This window comes from Bufo bufo, chromosome 2, assembly GCF_905171765.1.
Source record: "Bufo bufo chromosome 2, aBufBuf1.1, whole genome shotgun sequence".
NCBI lineage: Eukaryota > Metazoa > Chordata > Amphibia > Anura > Bufonidae > Bufo > Bufo bufo.
Window position 1 is genome coordinate 836671670 of NC_053390.1, and position 22865 is coordinate 836694534.

The 22865-nt window shown below is 44.7% G+C and overlaps 1 protein-coding gene across 2 annotated transcripts in view; it reads right to left on the reverse strand.

Annotated features, from left to right (window-relative positions):
- Positions 1-22865, reverse strand: part of EBF4 (EBF family member 4) — a 109173-nt gene that overhangs the window by 22511 nt on the left and 63797 nt on the right. The window contains exons 7-10 of one of the 2 annotated variants that reach the window (XM_040419436.1): positions 9050-9131; positions 5930-6047; positions 4873-5006; positions 3033-3159 (exon numbers count right to left, since the gene is read on the reverse strand). In XM_040419436.1, the coding sequence (XP_040275370.1) occupies positions 3033-3159; positions 4873-5006; positions 5930-6047; positions 9050-9131 (461 nt within the window). The remainder of the gene's footprint in view (positions 1-3032; positions 3160-4872; positions 5007-5929; positions 6048-9049; positions 9132-22865) is intronic. The other variant, XM_040419437.1, reaches the window with a different exon arrangement.

The window sequence follows — 22865 nt, forward strand, 5'->3', positions numbered from 1 at the left end:
AGTAATATTCTTGTACATAGGAGGCAGTAATATAGTAGTTATATTCTTGTACATAGAGCAGTATTATAGTGGTTATATTCTTGTACATAGGAGCAGTATTATAGTAGTTATATTCTTGTACATAGGAGGCAGTATTATAGTAGTTATATTCTTGTACATAGGAGCCAGTATTATAGTAGTTATATTCTTGTACATAGGAGCAGTATTATAGTAGTTATATTCCTGTACATAGGAGCAGTATTATAGTAGTTATATTCTTGTACATAGGAGGCAGTATTATAGTAGTTATATTCTTGTACATATGAGCAGTATTATAGTAGTTATATTCTTGTACATAGGAAGCAGTATTATAGTAGTTATATTCTTGTACATAGGAAGCAGTATTATAGTAGTTATATTCTTGTACATAGGAAGCAGTATTATAGTAGTTATAGTCTTGTACATAGGAGCAGTATTATAGTAGTTATATTCTTGTACATAGGAGCAGTATTATAGTAGTTATATTCTTGTACATAGGAGCAGTATTATAATAGTTATATTTTTGTACATAGGAGCAGTATTATAGAAGTTATATTCTTGTATATAGGAGCAGTATTATAGTAGTTATATTCTTGTACATAGGAGCAGTATTATAGTAGTTATATTCTTGTACATAGGAGGCAGTATTATAGTAGTTATAGTCTTGTACATAGGAGCAGTATTATAGTAGTTATATTCTTGTACATAGGGGCAGTATTATAGTAGTTATATTCTTGTACATAGGAGCAGTATTATAGTAGTTATATTCTTGTACATAGGAGCAGTATTATAGTAGTTATATTCTTGTACATAAGAGCAGTATTATAGCAGTTATATTCTTGTACATAGGAGCAGTATTATAGTAGTTATATTCTTCTACATAGGAGGCAGTATTATAGTAGTTATATTCTTCTACATAGGAGGCAGTATTATAGTAGTTATATTCCTGTACATAGGAGCAGTATTATAGAAGTTATATTCTTGTATATAGGAGCAGTATTATAGTAGTTATATTCTTGTACATAGGAGCAGTATTATAGTAGTTATATTCTTGTACACAGGAGCAGTAATATAGTAGTTATATTCTTGTACATAGGAGCAGTATTATAGTAGTTATATTCTTGTACATAGGAGCAGTATTATAGCAGTTATATTCTTGTACATATGAGCAGTATTATAGTAGTTATATTCTTGTACATAGGAGCAGTATTATAGTAGTTATATTCTTGTACATAGTAGCAGTATTATAGTAGTTATATTCTTGTACATAGGAGGCAGTATTATAGTAGTTATATTCTTGTACATAGGAGCAGTATTATAGTAGTTATATTCTTGTACATATGAGCAGTATTATAGTAGTTATATTCTTGTACATAGGAGCAGTATTATAGTAGTTATATTCTTGTACATAGGAGCAGTATTATAGCAGTTATATTCTTGTACATAGAGCAGTATTATAGTAGTTATATTCTTGAACATAGGAGGCAGTATTATAGTAGTTATAGTCTTGTACATAGGAGCAGTATTACAGAAGTTATATTCTTGTATATAGGAGCAGTATTATAGTAGTTATATTCTTGTACATAGGAGCAGTATTATAGTAGTTATATTCTTGTACATAGGAGCAGTATTATAGTAGTTATATTCTTGTACATAGGAGGCAGTATTATAGTAGTTATATTCTTGTACATAGGAGGCAGTATTATAGTAGTTATATTCCTGTACATAGGAGCAGTATTATAGAAGTTATATTCTTGTACATAGGAGCAGTATTATAGTAGTTATATTCTTGTACATAGGAGCAGTATTATAGTAGTTATATTCTTGTACATAGGAGCAGTATTATAGTAGTTATATTCTTGTACATAGGAGGCAGTATTATAGTAGTTATATTCCTGTACATAGGAGCAGTATTATAGTAGTTATATTCTTGTACATAGGAGCAGTATTATAGTAGTTATATTCTTGTACATAGGAGCAGTATTATAGTAGTTATATTCTTGTACATAAGAGCAGTATTATAGCAGTTATTTTCTTGTACATAGGAGCAGTATTATAGTAGTTATATTCTTCTACATAGGAGGCAGTATTATAGTAGTTATATTCTTCTACATAGGAGACAGTATTATAGTAGTTATATTCCTGTACATAGGAGCAGTATTATAGAAGTTATATTCTTGTATATAGGAGCAGTATTATAGTAGTTATATTCTTGTACATAGGAGCAGTATTATAGTAGTTATATTCTTGTACACAGGAGCAGTAATATAGTAGTTATATTCTTGTACATAGGAGCAGTATTATAGTAGTTATATTCTTGTACATAGGAGCAGTATTATAGCAGTTATATTCTTGTACATAGGAGCAGTATTATAGTAGTTATATTCTTGTACATAGGAGCAGTATTATAGTAGTTATATTCTTGTACATAGGAGCAGTATTATAGTAGTTATATTCTTGTACATAGGAGGCAGTATTATAGTAGTTATATTCTTGTACATAGGAGCAGTATTATAGTAGTTATATTCTTGTACATAGGAGGCAGTATTATAGTAGTTATATTCCTGTATATAGGAGGCAGTATTATAGTAGTTATATTCTTGTACATAGGGACAGTATTATAGTAGTTATATTCTTGTACATAGGAGCAGTATTATAGTAGTTATATTCTTGTACATATGAGCAGTATTATAGTAGTTATATTCTTGTACATAGGAGCAGTATTATAGCAGTTATATTGTTGTACATAGGAGCAGTATTATAGTAGTTATATTCTTGTACATAGGAGCAGTATTATAGTAGTTATATTCTTGTACATAGGAGCAGTATTATAGTAGTTATATTCTTGTACATAGGAGCAGTATTATAATAGTTATATTTTTGTACATAGGAGCAGTATTATAGTAGTTATATTTTTGTACATTGGAGGCAGAATTACTGTATAGATAATATGAAACTTGTGTTTATTTCACAGGTCTGTATGAGTTATTTTAATTTTGTACAAGTCTCCTTACCTGTGTACACAAATCGTCCTGGGGCCCCTTTACAAAAGTGCTTAGATTTGTAGGACAGTGTGACCTCCACCACACCAGGGATGTGTCTTGGGGGCGTCTGTACTCTGATTGCATGAGGTGTAATGAGCTGTGGAGAACACAAATGAACCATTAGCGTGGATAATGGCTGAGACTCAAAAATGTGACAACTGCCCTTACACAATCTTTTAATTGTCAACGCAGTTGTCAATGTGTTCCCCCCACCCACCAACAGTCCAGGAAGGAGATCTACCCACAATAAAATTGTGATTGCCCCACACAGGTCAACAAATAGTTTCAAGAATGTGGACCATAAATAGGTGTCCAGGGGCCGTTTTAGAAAATACACTACTCACAAAAATGTAGGGATATTTGGCTTTTGGGTGAAATTTATGGAAAACTTAAAAAGTTCCTCTTACAGTGATATTATATCATGAAATTCGGGCATTTAAGTAGAAGCAGTAATGGTGATGTCCTCATCTCAAACAATTTATTGAATCAAAAGCCCACACCAGTGCTGGGTATACCGCCACAAAAATTGTCACTGTCTCAATCACTTGTCATATGGCCTTAAGCATCAATTACAGCTTGACAACGACGTCCCATGTTGTCCACAGGTCGACTTATTGTCTGCTGAGGCATGGCATCCCACTCTTCTTGAAGGGCGTCCCTCAGATCATTGAGGTTCTGGGGTACAGAGTTACGAGCCTCTACACGTCGACTCAGCTGATCCCATAGGTTTTCAATGGGATTCAGGTCTGGAGAATATGCAGGCCACTCCATTTGAGGTCCCCCAGTCTCCATCAGTCTCCGTAATGATGTGACTTCGATGAGCTGGCGCATTGTCCTCCATGAAGATGAAATTAGGCCTGTGTTGTTCATGCAGAGACACAATGACTTGATTAATGATGTTCTTCAAGTAGTATGGGCTTGTCACTTGACCATTCACAAAGTGTAGGGCAGTTCTGTACTGACTGGACACACCTGTCCACACTGTAACACCACCACCACCAAAGGCTCATCTGCTGACAACAGTGGCTGATGCATAGCGCTCTCCTTGACGTCTCCTACATTGTTGGCGGCCATCATTTCTGCTCAGCGTGAATTGACTTCAATCAGTGAACAGCACTGAGACCAACTGGTCCCTCGTCCAGCATGCAAGACGGAGATACCTGTGCCTGGTGGTGTGGTCAGGTACCCTTGGCACGCAGACCACTTTGATGTTAACAGTTTTGAATGGTCTTACGTGACAATTGTTCCTGGAGTTGTGTGTCATTCATCATCTGGTTCCACAGGGCATTATTCACAATGAAGTGGTCATCAGTGTGGGATGTGGCCAAAGGACGTCCACATCTCTGTCTTTCGTTGACTCTTCTAGTCTCTCTGTATCTCTGATGCAACCTGCAACACTCTGTGACACTCTAAGCTCAATGGCCACTTCCGTCAGAGGACATCCTGCTTGAAGCCTCGTAATGGTTCTATTGATCAATTGTTAAGTGTCGATTCATGGTTCAAAGACCTGCTGTGAATTTTGCTGTTAAGCTCCTTGTTAGAGAACAGCAAGTTGTGTAAAAAGCACTGAAACACTGAACAGTTGGACATGTGCATTCAGAAGCTTAAAGAAGGTCACATTAAGTTCACCTGTAAAGGTTAGAGGGCATTTTAGGGTCATCCTGAAGTTTCACCCACAAGCCAAATATCCTGAACTTTTTGTGAGTAGTGAATATTGCTCCTAAATGCGGTATTCCAGAAAGTGATCTCTTCCAAGTGGAATATCGCTTTAAATAATTTATATGTGTTATAGACCAGACCCGCGACTTACCTCACTCCACACCAACATGGTGCCAAACACAACTTGCAGACCATCAAAGAAATGATCTCCTATGAGGATGACGGTGGCCCCGCCGGTGGTCCAGCCTTCACTGGGACTAATGGCCTTGATGCAGGGAGTGGCTGCTGAACAAATGTGGGGGGATAGAGGACATAATGTTACACTAAGGAGAATAAGATCTGACAACAATCATTTCTGTGACATCTGATCTGTCAGCCTGAAGGTGACAGCTGATTGGTCAGACCAAGAGCGATGGCTGGTCTTTTAATTAATGTCACTAGAAAGTACGGCAGCTCAGTGCTTGGTGGTGGCTCAGTGGTTAGCGGTGGTTCATTCGTTAGTGACGGATCAGTGGTTAGTGGTGGTTCAGTCGTGTGTGATGGATCAGTTATTAGTGGTATCCCAGTGTTCAGTGGTGGATCACTGGTTAGTGGTGGCTCAGTGTGTCAGTGATGGCTCAGTGGTTAGTGTTGGTTTATTCGTTAGTGATGGGTTAGTGGTGGCTCAGCGGTTAGTGGTGGCTCAGCGGTTAGTGGTGGCTCAGTGGTTAGTGGTGGCTCAGTGTGTCAGTGATGGGTCAGCGGTTAGTGTTGGTTTATTCGTTAGTGACGGATCAGTGGTTAGTGGTGGCTCAGCGGTTAGTGGTGGCTCAGCGGTTAGTGAAGGATCACTGGTTAGCAGTGGCACAGTGGTTAGCGGTGGATCAGTGGTTAGTGGTGGATCAGTGGTTAGTGGTGGATCAGTGGTTAGTGGTGGATCAGTGGTTAGTGGTGGATCAGAGGTTAGTGGTGGATCAACGGTTAGTGGTGGATCAGAGGTTAGTGGTGGATCAGTGGTCGGGATTGTTGTCTTGCTGTGCTGGGTCCTGGGTTAGAATCAGACCAGTATGTGCCTGCAGTTTATATGTTCTCCCCGTGTTCCTCTGGGTTTCCTCTCCCGTACTGGGAGGTTAATTCGGACTGTAGATTGGGGCTGACAATGTGGACAGGGAGCGATGTGAGTGGTGGTCTCTGCATGTAACAGGACTATAATAAATCTACAGACTCACCTTCGGTCGGGTCCAGTCTTCTCGCCCGGCGGCCATGTTTGGAGTTATTGTGCACAAACATGTTATCTGACACAGCGAGGACATGGCCGTCCACATTCACCGTAGTGGAGACCACCACCTGTAATATAACCCAATGCAGAACACAAGCGTTACACAGCACCACGAGTGTGCTACATGCAGAGGAATATGGGGTCTAGGAACAGTGCTGGGTATATATCTGGGTACAGTGCTGTGTATATAGCCGGGTACAGTGCTGGGTATATATCCGGGTACAGTGCTGGGCATATATCCGGGTACAATGCTGGGTATATATCTGGGTACAGTGCTGGGCATATATCCGGGTACAATGCTGGGCATATATCCGGGTACAATGCTGGGCATATATCCGGGTACAATGCTGGGCATATATCCGGGTACAATGCTGGGCATATATCCGGGTACAATGCTGGGCATATATCCGGGTACAATGCTGGGCATATATCCAGGTACAGTGCTGGGCATATATCCGGGTACAGTGCTGGGCATATATCCGGGTACAGTGCTGGGCATATATCCGGGTACAGTGCTGGGCATATATCCGGATACAGTGCTGGGCATATATCCGAATACAGTGCTGGGCATATATCCGGGTACAGTGCTGGGCATATATCTGGGTACAGTGCTGGGCATATATCTGGGTAAAGTGCTGGGCATATATCCGGGTACAGTGCTGGGCATATATCCGGGTACAGTGCTGGGCATATATCCGGGTACACTGCTGGGCATATATCCGGGTACACTGCTGGGCATATATCTGGGTACAGTGCTGGGCATATATCCGGGTACAATGCTGGGCATATATCCGGGTACAATGCTGGGCATATATCCGGGTACAATGCTGGGCATATATCCGGGTACAATGCTGGGCATATATCCGGGTACAATGCTGGGCATATATCCAGGTACAGTGCTGGGCATATATCCGGGTACAGTGCTGGGCATATATCCGGGTACAGTGCTGGGCATATATCCGGGTACAGTGCTGGGCATATATCCGGATACAGTGCTGGGCATATATCCGAATACAGTGCTGGGCATATATCCGAATACAGTGCTGGGCATATATCTGGGTACAGTGCTGGGCATATATCTGGGTACAGTGCTGGGCATATATCCGGGTACAGTGCTGGGCATATATCCGGGTACAGTGCTGGGCATATATCCGGGTACAGTGCTGGGCATATATCCGGATACAGTGCTGGGCATATATCCGAATACAGTGCTGGGCATATATCCGAATACAGTGCTGGGCATATATCCGGGTACAGTGCTGGGCATATATCTGGGTACAGTGCTGGGCATATATCTGGGTAAAGTGCTGGGCATATATCCGGGTACAGTGCTGGGCATATATCCGGGTACAGTGCTGGGCATATATCCGGGTACACTGCTGGGCATATATCCGGGTACACTGCTGGGCATATATCCGGGTACAATGCTGGGCATATATCCGGGTACAGTGCTGGGCATATATCCAGGTACAATGCTGGGCATATATCCGGGTACAATGCTGGGCATATATCCGGGTACAATGCTGGGCATATATCCGGGTACAGTGCTGGGCATATATCCGGGTACACTGCTGGGCATATATCCGGGTACAATGCTGGGTATATATCCGGATACAGTGCTGGGCATATATCCGGGTACAGTGCTAGATATATATCCGGATACAGTGCTGGGCATATATCTGGGTACACTGCTGGGCATATATCCGGGTACAGTGCTAGATATATATCCGGATACAGTGCTGGGCATATATCCGGGTACAGTGCTGGGCATATATCCAGGTACAATGCTGGGCATATATCCGGGTACAGTGCTGGATATATATCCGGGTACAATGCTGGGTATATATCCGGGTAAAGTGCTGGGCATATATCCAGGTACACTGCTGGGCATATATCCGGGTACACTGCTGGGCATATATCCGGGTACAATGCTGGGTATATATCCGGATACAGTGCTGGGCATATATCCGGGTACAGTGCTGGGCATATATCCGGGTACAATGCTGGGTATATATCCGGGTACAATGCTGGGTATATATCCGGGTACAATGCTGGGTATATATCCGGGTAAAGTGCTGGGCATATATCTGGGTACACTGCTGGGCATATATCCGGGTACAATGCTGGGTATATATCCGGATACAGTGCTGGGCATATATCCGGGTACAGTGCTGGGCATATATCCGGGTACAATGCTGGGCATATATCCGGGTACACTGCTGGGCATATATCCGGGTACAGTGCTGGGCATATATCTGGGCACACCTGGCCACATCTCACAGGTGACCCCCGTATCAGACATGACAGGAGCCGGGTGCGACGTCTCTACATGGAGGAATGTAAATGAAGTGGGAGCTAATCACGTTAGGATGTCATAATTATCAGCTCTTTAAAGAGCCCCCTAATGAGCAGAGGACCCCCGCTGTGAGAAGAAGCTGAAGTTCCTTGTCAGGAGCTGCGTAGCGGGGACTTAACTCTTCTAGCACCACATGTTAGGAGCGGAGAAATCACACAGCACAAGGCATTTTATATACTGAGTCCATACATTCTGCTGATCTACACTGCATGACGTGTGACGTCTCCGCTCCTCACGGGGCCCGAAGAGTCAAGTCCCCGGGACACAGCCAATAACAAAATCTTCTCGGTTATGAACTTTCTTAGTTTTGTTCAGTCAGAGGTGTAAACAATGGCGGTTCTCATATTGGTTGCCATGGCTACGTCCAGGAACGTGTACTGCAGCGATGTCCATGCATTGTAAGAGAACGTCACTTTGCTGGTCTTGGACTCACACAGTTTGCACATGTAAGATCCCGGCCGAGCCCCCACTAAAAATGAGGTGTATATCACGATGTCATGATCTGGCTACGGAGGCTGGTAAGATGAGGGGCAGGGTGATACTAGTGTGAAGTTCTGTGGTTGACCCCACACCTGCGCCCTCTGAGGCCAGGTCTACCGCCCTGTGCATTTTACAACATCAAGTCCAACATATCTGGTGTTCACAGTTCACTTCAAATGTTGTTCTTTTTTTCCCTCCTTGGCACTAACACAACAAGAACTGTGGTCATCTCACCTGAAACCGCCTCATGTCCCGAGGGTTCCCAGCATTCTTCAGGCAGTTCTGGTTGCATTTTAAGAAAAACTTCAAAAAAAACCTATAAAATAAAAAGAAGACTTATGAGTGGCCTTCATATGGGCTCATCTTCACAGCTTCACGTGTGCTGCCAATGTAATCATGTAGTCAATGTCCATGTACAACAGGTCAGCTAGAGTCACAAACGTGACCCATTTCAAGACTACTTTTTTTGAATTATAGCCAAGCATATTTTGATGCACGGTTGGGACAGTGCCCAAAGGCTCAGCCAGAGACGGGACCTAGTGTGGACCACCAACCAGACTGAAAGGGCAGGACATTGGCCAATTAGCCATTACCTAAGTTCAGCAGCTGAGGCCATCTACAAGCCCTTCACTCCATGTCCACCCTGAATCCCGTCCTTGATAATGCCACATAAGAACAGGCCTCAGTCCACCCCTGATGAACAGTTCTGAGGGTCTTGGATCCTCAGACATATGTGTCAGTCTCTATGGAAGCTTCAGTAGATAGACATGAAGAACCTTTTATGACTTGTGTCTCTTTAAAGACTAGCCCATCTTTACGGGAAAAGGTTGGAGCACTTAAGAATGATGAGAGAAGAACCTTGTGCATTATTAAGAGCCTCTCCCCTCCTCCTCCTCACATGTCGGCTGTTGTTACCTCATTACCCATCTCTAAAACCCTCAATGTGGTCTCATTTATGGCCACAGAGATTGTTGCTCATTTCATTTGTGTCTGCAGCCTCTTTCTAGTGTGGAAGCAGAAATGCGCTGAGCTAAATGCCGCTCGGACACATCTGAGCTTTCATTAGCTTTACTCGAAAACACAATCAGAACTTTATTTCTTGTATTGGAATTGTTGCGTTCATGAAGTTGTAGTAGGTCCATTGTCAGCACCTGGAGATGACTTGTGTGAGTCATCTTTATAACAAGTATATGAGTGTAGGGATGGTGTCACATGATGACCATCAGAATAGGAGGATTACAGAAGGTCACATGGTTCATCCATATCTCTAAGCACTCGTCAGCACAGTAGGCAGTAACACACAGCTGAATACAGCTGACTTTCCTTGCCTCCTTGACTAGGTGGCAAGTCCGCAACTGGTCAACGTTCTCTACTCTGCTAAGAGCAGGACTGACACACAAACAGAGAAGAAACAAAAAAAAAGACGAAGTCATACAGGAAAGGGTTGGAACCGGGTGGACAATGCAGTACCAAATCAGACAACAGATGGTAGTCAGAATAGCCAAGTCGATGTCGAAACCAGACGGGAAACACAGTACCAAATCACGAGTCAGAGAGTGGTCAAAGGCGAGCTGAGGTCAATCCAATAAGCAATTCAAATGCACAAAGAACAGGACCGGGATCACAGCAAGGAAGTGAAAATCTATAACTAACAATGGTGTATTGCCAGCATGGGATTCAAATAGGGAGTTGAGTCGCTAATTTAGGACCTGATAGGTCCATGGACTTGGCACCCCATCGGACCAACATACAAGTGTGCGTTCTCACCCGGCACGGCCGTGCCGCAGCCTCAGACCACAGCGCTGGAGACAGGACAGGTAAGTTAGTGACACAATTAAAGGCTCCTTCTATACAGCTTTTATTGTTACAGGTGACCTCTGAGCTCAAAGAAGAGGCTTTCACTTTCATGATTGGGAATACCCTATACCGGTAGAATTTCTAGATGGATCTCAGGATCCATACTGAACACAATGTCGTCTGATGGTTACCTAAGAAAAGGAGGGAAAATACTGGGACAGCTATGACCAACTTATCACAATCCGGACGAGCCCCCAATAACATGAGGTTTAGCAGCAACCCAAAAAAGGATTGTACTTATTGGAGCCCATAATGCCTTTTCGTGAAGATACTGGTCCAGACTAAACTGTCGGAGGGGTGTCACTCTTCTGGGGTAATTTGCACAAAAATTTGGGCGCATATGTTATTAGACACTTTTATGCCATAAAGAACAGATGTCTCCGACATCCTTAAAACTTTCCAAAAGTGTCTATAGAAAGGGTCAGGGGTTAGAGGAGAAAGGACTGACACTTAATGCAATTTTGTGGGCCAAAAATGACCAAAATTCAAACATTCATATTTGGTGTAAACTAGGCCTACAAATAGGTGGTGGGAAGTGAGAGACTGGGGTCGAAAGATAGTCCAGTTTTATCAAACGGCATGAGTCACTGTGATGAACTTACAGATTTTCAGATAACCGTTCCAGACAAGAGACTATTATAATGGAGGAGATCTGTCATGACCATAACCTTACAGACACTAGTATAAAGGAGATCTGTCCTGACCCGAACCCCACAGAGACTATTATAATGGAGGAGATCTGTCCTGACCCGAACCAGACAGAGACTATTATAATGGAGGAGATCTGTCCTGAACCTAACCTCACAGAGACTATTATAATGGAGGAGATCTGTCCTGAACCTAACCTCTCAGAGACTATGATAATGGAGGAGATCTGTCCTGAACCTAACCTCACAGAGAATATGATAATGGAGGAGATCTGTCCTGATGATATCCTTACAGACACTATTATACTGGAGGAGATCTGTCCTGACCAGAACCTCACAGAGAATATGATAATGGAGGAGATCTGTCCTGACCCGAACCTTACAGGGACTATTATACTGGAGGAGATCTGTCCTGACCAGAACCTTACAGAGACTATTATAAGGGAGGAGATCTGTTCTGACCCTAACCTTACAGAGACTATGATAATGGAGGAGATCTGTTCTGACCCTAACCTTACAGAGACTATTATAATGGAGGAGATCTGTTCTGACCAGAACCTTACAGGGACTATTATAATGGAGGAGATCTGTCCTGACCCGAACTTTACAGACACTATTATAATAGAGAAGATCTTTCCTAAACCGAACCTTAGAGAGACTATTATAATGGAGGTGATCTGTCCTGACCCTAACTTTAAAGCGACTATTATGATGGAGGAGCTCTGTCCTGACCCTAACCTTACAGACTATTATCATGGAGGAGATCTGTCTTGACCCTAACCTCACAGACTATTATAATGGAGATCTGTCCTGATGCTATCCTTACAGAGACTTTTATAATGGAGGAGATCTGTCCTGACCCTAACCTCTCAGAGACAATTATAATGGAGATCTGTCCTGATGCTATCCTTACAGAGACTTTTATAATGGAGGAGATCTGTCCTGACCCTAACCTCTCAGAGACAATTATAATGGAGATCTGTCCTGATGCTATCCTTACAGAGACTTTTATAATGGAGGAGATCTGTCCTGACCCTAACCCCACAGAGACTATTATAATGGAGGAGATCTGTCCTGATCCTAACCTCACATAGACTATTATAATGGAGGAGATCTGTCCCGACCCTAACCTCACAGAGACTATTATAATGGAGACCTGTCCTGATGCTATCCTTACAGAGACTTTTATAATGGAGGAGATCTGTCCTGACTCTAACCTCACAGAGACTATTATAATGGAGATCTGTCCTGATGCTATCCTTATAGAGACTTTTATAATGGTGGAGATCTGTCCTGACCCTAACCTCACAGAGACTATTATAATGGAGGAGATCTGTCCTGATGCTATCCTTATAGAGACTTTTATAATGGTGGAGATCTGTCCTGACCCTAACCTCACAGAGACTATTATAATGGAGGAGATCTGTCCTGACCCTAACCTCACAGAGACTATTATAATGGAGGAGATCTGTCCTGACCCTAACCCCACAGAGACTATTATAATGGAGGAGATCTGTCCTGACCCTAACCCCACAGAGACTATTATAATGGAGATCTGTCCTGACCCTAACCTCACAGAGACTATTATAATGGAGATCTGTCCTGACCCTAACCTCACAGAGACTATTATAATGGAGGAGATCTGTCCTGACCCTAACCTCACAGAGACTATTATAATGGAGGAGATCTGTCCTGATGCTATCCTTATAGAGACTTTTATAATGGTGGAGATCTGTCCTGACCCTAACCCCACAGAGACTATTATAATGGAGATCTGTCCTGACCCTAACCTCACAGAGACTATTATAATGGAGGAGATCTGTCCTGACCCTAACCTCACAGAGACTATTATAATGGAGGAGATCTGTCCTGATGCTATCCTTATAGAGACTTTTATAATGGAGGAGATCTGTCCTGACCCTAACCCCACAGAGACTATTATAATGGAGATCTGTCCTGACCCTAACCTCACAGAGACTATTATAATGGAGGAGATCTGTCCTGACCCTAACCCCACAGAGACTATTATAATGGAGATCTGTCCTGACCCTAACCTCACAGAGACTATTATAATGGAGGAGATCTGTCCTGACCCTAACCTCACAGAGACTATTATAATGGAGGAGATCTGTCCTGATGCTATCCTTATAGAGACTTTTATAATGGAGGAGATCTGTCCTGACCCTAACCTCACAGAGACTATTATAATGGAGGAGATCTGTCCTGACCCTAACCTCACAGAGACTATTATAATGGAGGAGATCTGTCCTGATGCTATCCTTATAGAGACTTTTATAATGGTGGAGATCTGTCCTGACCCTAACCTCACAGAGACTATTATAATGGAGGAGATCTGTCCTGATGCTATCCTTATAGAGACTTTTATAATGGAGGAGATCTGTCCTGACCCTAACCTCACAGAGACTATTATAATGGAGATCTGTCCTGACCCTAACCTCACAGAGACTATTATAATGGAGATCTGTCCTGACCCTAACCTCACAAAGACTATTATAATGGAGATCTGTCCTGATGCTATCCTTACAGAGACTATTATAATGGAGGAGATCTGTCCTGACCCTAACCTCACAGAGACTATTATAATGGAGATCTATCCTGATGCTACCCTTACAGAGACCTTTATAATGGAGGAGATCTGTCCTGACCCTAACCTCACAGAGACTATTATAAAGAAGCAGTCCGAGTCTTTTATAAGGGGGTACTCCATTGATCCAGACTATACAGTAGTCATGTATATCCTCGAAACTCCTCAGGAGGCTACTACTTTCTACTATCTCCGATTCTGATTTCATGACTTCCATCAGTCTACGACTTTCAGGAGTCTCCTTTGGGCTTTGCCACCATTGATGGGTCTGTCCTTACATCAGCTACGTCTTCGGATCAGGGCGACATTGGCGTGATGCAAGGAGGATCAGAGGATGGCACAGACGTAGGAAGGAAGACGGGAAAGGAAAATCAGTGAGCAGGAGCCAGACATAGACGAGAGGCAGACAGATCCATTCCCACCGGCTTCCAGGAGTCATGAAATATTTATAGCGCTGGGCACGGCGCTGTGAATTATACATGGGCTGCTGTGTACCCCGGAGGAGGCGCACGCGCGGGCACACCAGAGAGCTGGCATATGGTTACACACAAACACATACTATGAGACCGTACACATATTTATACGTTCTAGAGAGCCGAGCGCCAATGTTGATACACAAACAATACAACCTATATTCCCACCTGTGCGCCATATGTCCCTGCGCAGCGCCAGCCAGCTGGAGGCGCCACAAATCACGGGTAGATGACTGCGTGGGTGGAGATACATTATCGTAAACTAGAGAGATGCCAGCCTTGCCAAGGACGCTCCCGGGCCAACTCTTCAATTTCTGTGCTTGCTGTCAGGAAGTGGAAACTTTTTTGTTATCATCAAACAGGCTGATTACCTGTGGAATCCTAACTCTTCTCACAGCTGAGGGTTTGTCACAATGTCACAGCAGCAGAGATGTCTTCTTACAATGTTTCAGTCCGGAGCTGTTCACCTCACACAATTGACACAATTGTAACAAGCTCATCATCTGGAGCGCGTCTTGTTCTTCGCCAGCCTTTTTGGCCACATCGCAGTCTCCCTTTCCAAACTGGTTGACCTGGGTATAAAAAATGTCCCGATCTCATGTTATGTTTCTCGCACTGCAATTTTATGGCCCAGCTGGCAAGACAGAATCCCAGTGTACAGCGCTATATAGCAGTGCTGGCCTGGCGCATGGTGCTCAGAGTCCAGGCTGTAGGGTTAGGAAGGTCTGACACCAATACTCTAAACCAGTGGTCTGCAAACTTTGGAGCTCCAACTGCTGCAAAACTACAACTTCCATTGGCCATAACATCTGCAAGTCCCCTAAGTATATCCTCCTTCCCAGAATATAGGTAATGGAACAGACACACCACATTACTACATCCATGTACTGAAGAAGTCACAGGCAGTGCTGTCTGCTGCGCAGGACGCTGCCACCACACGTTGCACTTACGTGTAGGACTCAGGAGGCAAAAGATGGTAGGACAAGAAAAAAAGCAGACAAAGGTGAGAAGAAAGCCTGTCTGGGCCAATGGTGAAGCTAGGGTGTAGTGGTGGCACCAGGTCCCACAGACCCCCTGCTGGAGTACTAGAAGGAAAATATCATGGATGGAGGGTAACTGTGGTGCACAACTCAAGGCAATCCCAGGTCAGGCATTTCTACACAGCGGAAGTCACCAAGTGCATGAGATCTTGGCTCACTAGTGGCCTCCATAGACACAACCTTCAGAAGAACGTTTACACGTGCCAGATTTCCTGCAGAAGTTTCTGGTCCATTCATGTGAAAACCATTTGTAGGCCACAGAAACAGCTTCAGGTGAATGGAGTAGACTACTGGTCTGCAACAAGTAAGACAATGGAGGAATGGTGGAGGCAACGACATCTTCACTCCCTGGAGGAAGCCATCGGAACGAGGGATATTTTTATACAAGGTCCCATTATTAGACCCCTGTGTGTTGAAGAGACGGAAGTGAACCCTGGGCTCCCGGTGGCAGGTGATGCCGCTCCCCTCACCGCTGCGGCAGACTCCAGTGAGCGGTGGATCAAATTCCCTGCCACTTTTTCACCTACTTAAGCAGCAGCCGTGCATATGGTCTGCCAGTTAAAAATAAAGACAATACGCATAAATTAGCATACATAATCCACCGCTCTCCCCATTTAATATGCAAATTCCCTGAAACACTGCAGAACACCTTCTGTTCAGAGCGAATAAATTTGAATTTGCAATTAGAATAATCTTGTATAATTAATGAAAAGCGTCAATTTTGGCTCATAAGTAATTTGATTAACATGTTGATAGGGCACTTATCGAGCTCTCTAAACCACTGGGGTTGGGAGAAGAGGGGCTCGTAGGAGGCAGACAGGGGAGGCCCAAAAGACCACCCAAGTCTACGGGGACCAAGGCAATGTAGAAGAACGTGGCCCAAGACTACAAATATGCAACCAGCGCACATGAGAACTGAACACAAGTGTGTGTCTACTCAAGGATAGGATGGAAAGCTCTCTGGGGTCGGGACATGGGGCGAATTCAGAACATTTAGCAAACAAGCTCTCTAAACCACTGGGTCTAGGCTGGGAGAAGAGGAGGCAGATGGGGGAGGCCCATAAGACCACCAAATCCTACAGGGACCAAGAAAATGTAGAGATGTAGAGGAGCATGGCCCGGGACTGCGAATGTGCAACCAATCCACACAAAGACTGATCACAAGTAAGTGTTTACTTGAGGACAGGATGAAAAGCCCCTGTGGGTCAGGTCATGGGGCAAATTCAGAACATTTAGCAAACATCAAAAGGACGAGAAGGTCAGCAGTGGAGATCTTACAAAACTGAAGAAGTATGAGTAATGTCTGGTCTTACTCATACGAGCCAGCCTCACCAAAGCAGCCGGTAATCAGTATGATGTCTCTGTACATACTTGGAAAAGTATTGGCCTACAATGCTATTCCCACCCAACAATTATCCATCCATGAGTGGTGAAATCAACCCTCTTAGCCCGAAAGATAAAGGCTGCTCAATCCATATTACGGAGGATATCTTCAGGTCTTGGCAATCTCCTCCATTTCTCTGAGAATGTTCTAGAGAGACTTCAGCCAAATTTGGTCTAATGTCAAAGTGGGTAAGAATACAACCATGTAACATTGGCATCTTCTGTGAAACTCTATTCCATAGCCCAATTCTTCCAGGCCACTGGAAGGGACTATAAAAATCTCTTAAATCAACTGAGAACTTGCATTGTCACATAGGTTAGAAGAAGACCTTGGTCCAACAAGTTGAGCTTTCTCCATTAATTATACAACATTAATTGTTGGATGAATTACAACTGCCAATGCTGTTTGCCATTAGATAAGCATCTTGTCCTAGTTTAAATGCTGACCTAGAGACTTCTACCCCATTTAATAATTGGTCGCCTGCTTCTGAACCTTTTCTTGCTCTCCTGTATCATCTGGAACCAAAAACCTCATATTCAAGATGTAGCCTTGTGAAGGGTTTATAAAGGGGCGGCATTACATTGGGATCACAGGTTTTTATCTCTGTTTTATACACCCTAAAATCTTACATGTCTTTGCAGCAGCTGCCTGACATTAGGGATGACTTCATACCTCATAGGCAATCAATCCGCAGATATGATGCAGTGTATGCCTCTAGATCTGTAACTTTATATCGGACTTCATTACCAATTTCAAGTTTTCTTCTTGCTACACGTGCATGGGAGTATTCTGGATAAAACCATCCCCTGACCTAAAATCACCTACAGCTGAGGGTTTGTTACAATAGTAATTAGTCTAGACAGTCCCGGACGGACACGTTAGGCCGGGTTCACGTCATCATTTCGTTTTCTGTACTTCTTCTCCGTCAGAAGAACAGAAAAACAAAGAAAAAATGGATCCTGCCTTTTAAGCATCCGTTACGCTCAGTTACGCACATCTGGCATCCGTTTTAGCCATTTCCAGGAAACGGATGCCAAACGTTCATAGATGAGCATAATGGATGCTTAAGATACAGGATCCGTTTTTACAGATCAGAAGAACGGAAAACATAAAGGTGATGTGTACCTGGCCTTACCTGCCATCTGCTGGGTGAAGCTAGGGATGAGCCAATCGAGCTTCCCATCCAAGATCTGAAGTCGATTTGCACAAAGCTTCGTTTTAATGCTGCACAGAGATTCGTCTTCGTACAGCATTAAAATGTATGAGCTCCGGCGAGGGAAATTCGTTATTACTGAAGTCTCGCGGGAGTTCGTGAAAAACTTCAGGATTTTATTTTTAAAATGGAAAACCTTTTTAAAACTTGGATCCAAAGTTGGCTTCGGTAACGAGGTACGAGCCGGTACCAAAGCCAACTTCGGATTCCTGTTTTCAATTTTAAAAATAGAATGCTGAAGACTTTGCGAGACTTCGGTGATAAGTCATTTCCCATACATTTGAATACTGTATGGAGACGGATCTATTCAAATGAACTCTTGACTGAAGCGACTTTGGATTTAGGACCTGAAGCTCGCTTCGCTCATCACTAGATGAAGCACACCACCTGATTTCCATCCAGGATATATGCGCTGCCTTCTCTTTCTTTTATTTCGGACTGCAGCTTTTACCTGCGCCGATACATTGTAGCAAGCTGTAAGATTTATGCAGTGTTCAGTTCACAAAGTATTGTATAAAATAACTGCAACAAACCCTCAGAAAGGGTAGAAAGTTGTAATGATGTTGGAAAACTGGTTCTTAGAAGATCTCTGATGAGTGTACGATGCTGCCCCCTGTGATATATGCCCCTCAGTATCTGACTCTATGAATTCCCACTCTCAGCTTCTATGCCCTCTCAAATATCTGCCTCTATGTGCCCCCCAGTAACTGCCTTTGTATCCTCAGTATCTAACTAAGTACCCTGTGTATCCGCCTGTGAGTGCCCCAGTATCTGCCTTTATGTTCCCCCAGCATCCTCCTCTACGTGTCCCCAGTATCTGCCTCTACGTGTCCCCAGTATCTGCCTCTACGTGTCCCCAGTATCTGCCTCTGTGTGCCCCCAGTATCTGCCTCTACGTGTCCCGAGTATCTGCCTCTACGTGTCCCCAGTATCTGCCTCTATGTGACCCCAGTATCTGCCTCTATGTGACCCCAGTATCGGCCTCTACGTGACCCCAGTATCTGCCTCTATGTGACCCCAGTATCGGCCTCTACGTGACCCCAGTATCTGCCTCTACGTGACCCCAGTATCTGCCTCTACGTGACCCCAGTATCTGCCTCTACGTGACCACAGTATCTGCCTCTACGTGACCCCAGTATCTGCCTCTACGTGTCCCCAGTATCTGCCTCTACGTGTCCCCAGTATCTGCCTCTGTGTGCCCCCAGTATCTGCCTCTACGTGTCCCGAGTATCTGCCTCTACGTGTCCCCAGTATCTGCCTCTATGTGACCCCAGTATCTGCCTCTATGTGACCCCAGTATCGGCCTCTACGTGACCCCAGTATCTGCCTCTATGTGACCCCAGTATCGGCCTCTACGTGACCCCAGTATCTGCCTCTACGTGACCCCAGTATCTGCCTCTACGTGACCCCAGTATCTGCCTCTACGTGACCACAGTATCTGCCTCTACGTGACCCCAGTATCTGCCTCTACGTGACCCCAGTATCTGCCTCTACGTGACCCCAGTATCGGCCTCAATGTGTCCTCAGTATCTGACTAAGTACCCTGTGTATCCGCCTCTGATTGCCCCAAGTATCTTCCTCTATGTGTCCCCAGTATCTGCCTTTATGTGCCCCAAGTATCTGCCCCTATGTGTCCCCAGTATCTGCCCCCAGTATCCGCCTCTGAATGCCCCCAGTATCTGCCTCTATGTGGCCCCAGTATCTTCCTCTATGTGGCCCCAGTATCTTCCTCTATGTGTCCCCAGTATCTTTCTTTATGTGTCCCCAGTATGTGCCTCTATGTGTCCCCAGTATCTGCCTCTTTGTGCCCCCAGAATCCGCCTCTGAGTGCCCCCAGTATCTGCCTCTATGTGGCCCCAGTATCTGCCTCTATGTGGCCCCAGTATCTGCCTCTATGTGGCCCCAGTATCTTCCTCTATGTGGCCCCAGTATCTTCCTCTATGTGGCCCCAGTATCCGCCTCTGAGTGCCCCCAGTATATACCTTTATATGTCCCCAGTATCTGCCTCTGTGTGCCCCCAGTATCTTCCTCTGAGTGCCCCCAGTATCTTACTCTATGTGTCCCCAGTATCTTCCTTTATGTGTCCCCAGTATCTGCCTCTGTGTGTCCCCAGTATCCGCCTCTGTTTGTCCCCAGTATCCACCTCTGTTTTTTCCCCAGTATCTGCATCTGTGTGTCCCCAGTATCTGCCTCTACGTGTCCCCAGTATCTGCCTCTACGTGTCCCCAGTATCTGCCTCTATGTGTCCCCAGTATCTGCCTCTACGTGTCCCCAGTATCTGCCTCTACGTGTCCCCAGTATCTGCCTCTACGTGTCCCCAGTATCTGCCTCTACGTGTCCCCAGTATCTGCCTCTGTGTGTCCCGAGTATCTGCCTCTACGTGTCCCCAGTATCTGCCTCTACGTGTCCCCAGTATCTGCCTCTACGTGTCCCCAGTATCTGCCTCTACGTGTCCCCAGTATCTGCCTCTACGTGTCCCCAGTATCTGCCTCTACGTGTCCCCAGTATCTGCCTCTACGTGTCCCCAGTATCTGCCTCTACGTGTCCCCAGTATCTGCCTCTGTGTGTCCCGAGTATCTGCCTCTGTGTGCTCCCAGTATCTGCCTCTGTGTGTCCCCAGTATCCGCATCTATGCGTGGTGGGAGTTGTAGTTTTACAACAGCTGGAGGGCCGCAGGTCGAGCATCTGATCTAGAGGTTTCGATGAAGGCTCAGCCCCATCTTAACATTCACTATATAAATCAGCCTTTGGACTGACAATGTGTCTACTACAACCCTCTTAGGGTCCCAAGGCAATGTACATGGCTGGTATTTTTTATCCACCATTGGTGCCCTGGGGTTACTATGAGCAGATGTGGGGTAGGGTGGGGGACTCTGATGTGTTGGCAGGGGCTCCACATGTCATTAACAGCCATTGTGGTCATAACAGCTGGTGTTGAAGGGAGGCTTATCTCCAGCCATGGAGTGACATCTCCACAAGGAAGCTGTCTCATATCAATGGAGATGTCTCACGTTCAAGAAGCATCTCAACAGAGGAGCAAAGACAACTCTCAAGATAATGTGAGCGGCCAAGATGGGAGGCATCAAGGAAAGAGAGGGGGGAGACAATGATCAGGACCCACAATGTTTGCAGAAAGTGAAGACAAAGCCTGGAGGAACTGGACACCAAGTCTACGAGACCATGACATCATTATGGAGGAACAGACAGCTGCAAATATAGCACACACTCACAAACATATATGTATGTGTACACATATATACTGCATATACACACATGTATATATCTACATGTAGCCCTTCAAGGTGCAGGACTCATGTAGCCCAGAACCAATTAACACCCAATAGGGTGGGGGTGCACCTTATTAGTTTTAATAACCATATCTCATATTTATGAGATCATAATATGATAATAAGATTTCTGGTTCTGTGATGTCACTACTTCCTGATAATTTCATAGGCTGGCCCTGTGTGATGTCACTACTTCTGGATGGTAAAATTAGCTTGCTCTCCGTGGTGCCACTACTTCCTGATGTTTTCATAGACTTGCTCTCGGTGAGGCCACTACTTCTGGGTGGTTCTGTAGGCTGGTCCTGTCTGATGCCACTATCTCTGGAAGGTTCTATAGGCTGGTCGTGTCATTTGTTATGTCACTACTTCTGGATGGTTCTATAAGCTGGTCCTATGTGATGTCACTACTTCTGTATTGCTCTACAGCAGGGGTGCTAAAAACTAGATTTTTGTACTTGCCGTAAAATCAGTTTCTCTTCCGTTCATTGGGGGACACAGGCTTAACCATGGGTATAGCTGTTGCCGCTAGGAGGCCGACACTAAGCACAAAAAAAAAGTGTAAGCTCCTCCCCTTCAGCTATACCCTTCCTACAGGGACTAAGCCAAATCAGTTAGTGCAAAAGCAGTAGGAGGAGCAAGACAAAACAGTAAAACCAAAGTATGTACAAATCCAGCACCACACAGGCCCGAAGAGGCCCATAAACAAAAAATGGGTGGGAGCTGTGTCCCTCAATGAACGGAAGAGAAACTGAATTTACGGTAAGGACAAAAATCTAGTTTTCTCATGAGTATCATTGGGGGACACAGGCTTGACCATGGGACGTTCCAGAGCAGTCCCCAAGGGTGGGCATAACAAGCAACCCTCCCGCTAATCAGAGAACCGCTGTCTGCAAAACTCTACGCCCCAGAGAAGCGTCCGCAGACGCAAAGATGTGCACTCTATAAAACTTGGAAAAAGTATGCAGAGACGACCAAGTAGCCGCCTTGCGCATCTGAAGGGCAGAAGTCCAGTGAAGCACCACCCAAGAGGCCCCTACTGCCCGAGCCAAATGAGCAGTCACCTGGAAGGGTGGGGCCCAGTCCTTAACGCGGTACGCTTCCACAATGGCCAAACGAATCCTTCGGGAAATGGAAGTCTTTGACGCTGACAGCCCCCGTCTCGGCCCCTCTGGAATCACGAACAGGGAATCCGTCCGCCTGAAAGATGCCGTCTGGGACAGATAGACTCGAACGGCTCATACCAAATCCAGGGTATGGAGCGACTGCTCCCGAGGATGAGACGGGTCCGGACAAAATAAAGGGAGAATAATCTCCTCATTTAGAAGGAATGCCGACACCACCTTCGGCAAGAAGGACTGCACAGGGTGAAGAACCACCTTATCCTGATGGAGGATCGACCGACATGAAAGAGCCACGGATGGACGTGATTGCCACCAAAAACGCCACCTTGTAAGACAGGAAGCGAAGGGACACCTGCTTCAAGGGCTCAAACGGAGAAGACTGGAGAGCGTTGAGCACTAGATTAAGATCCCAAGGATCCAATG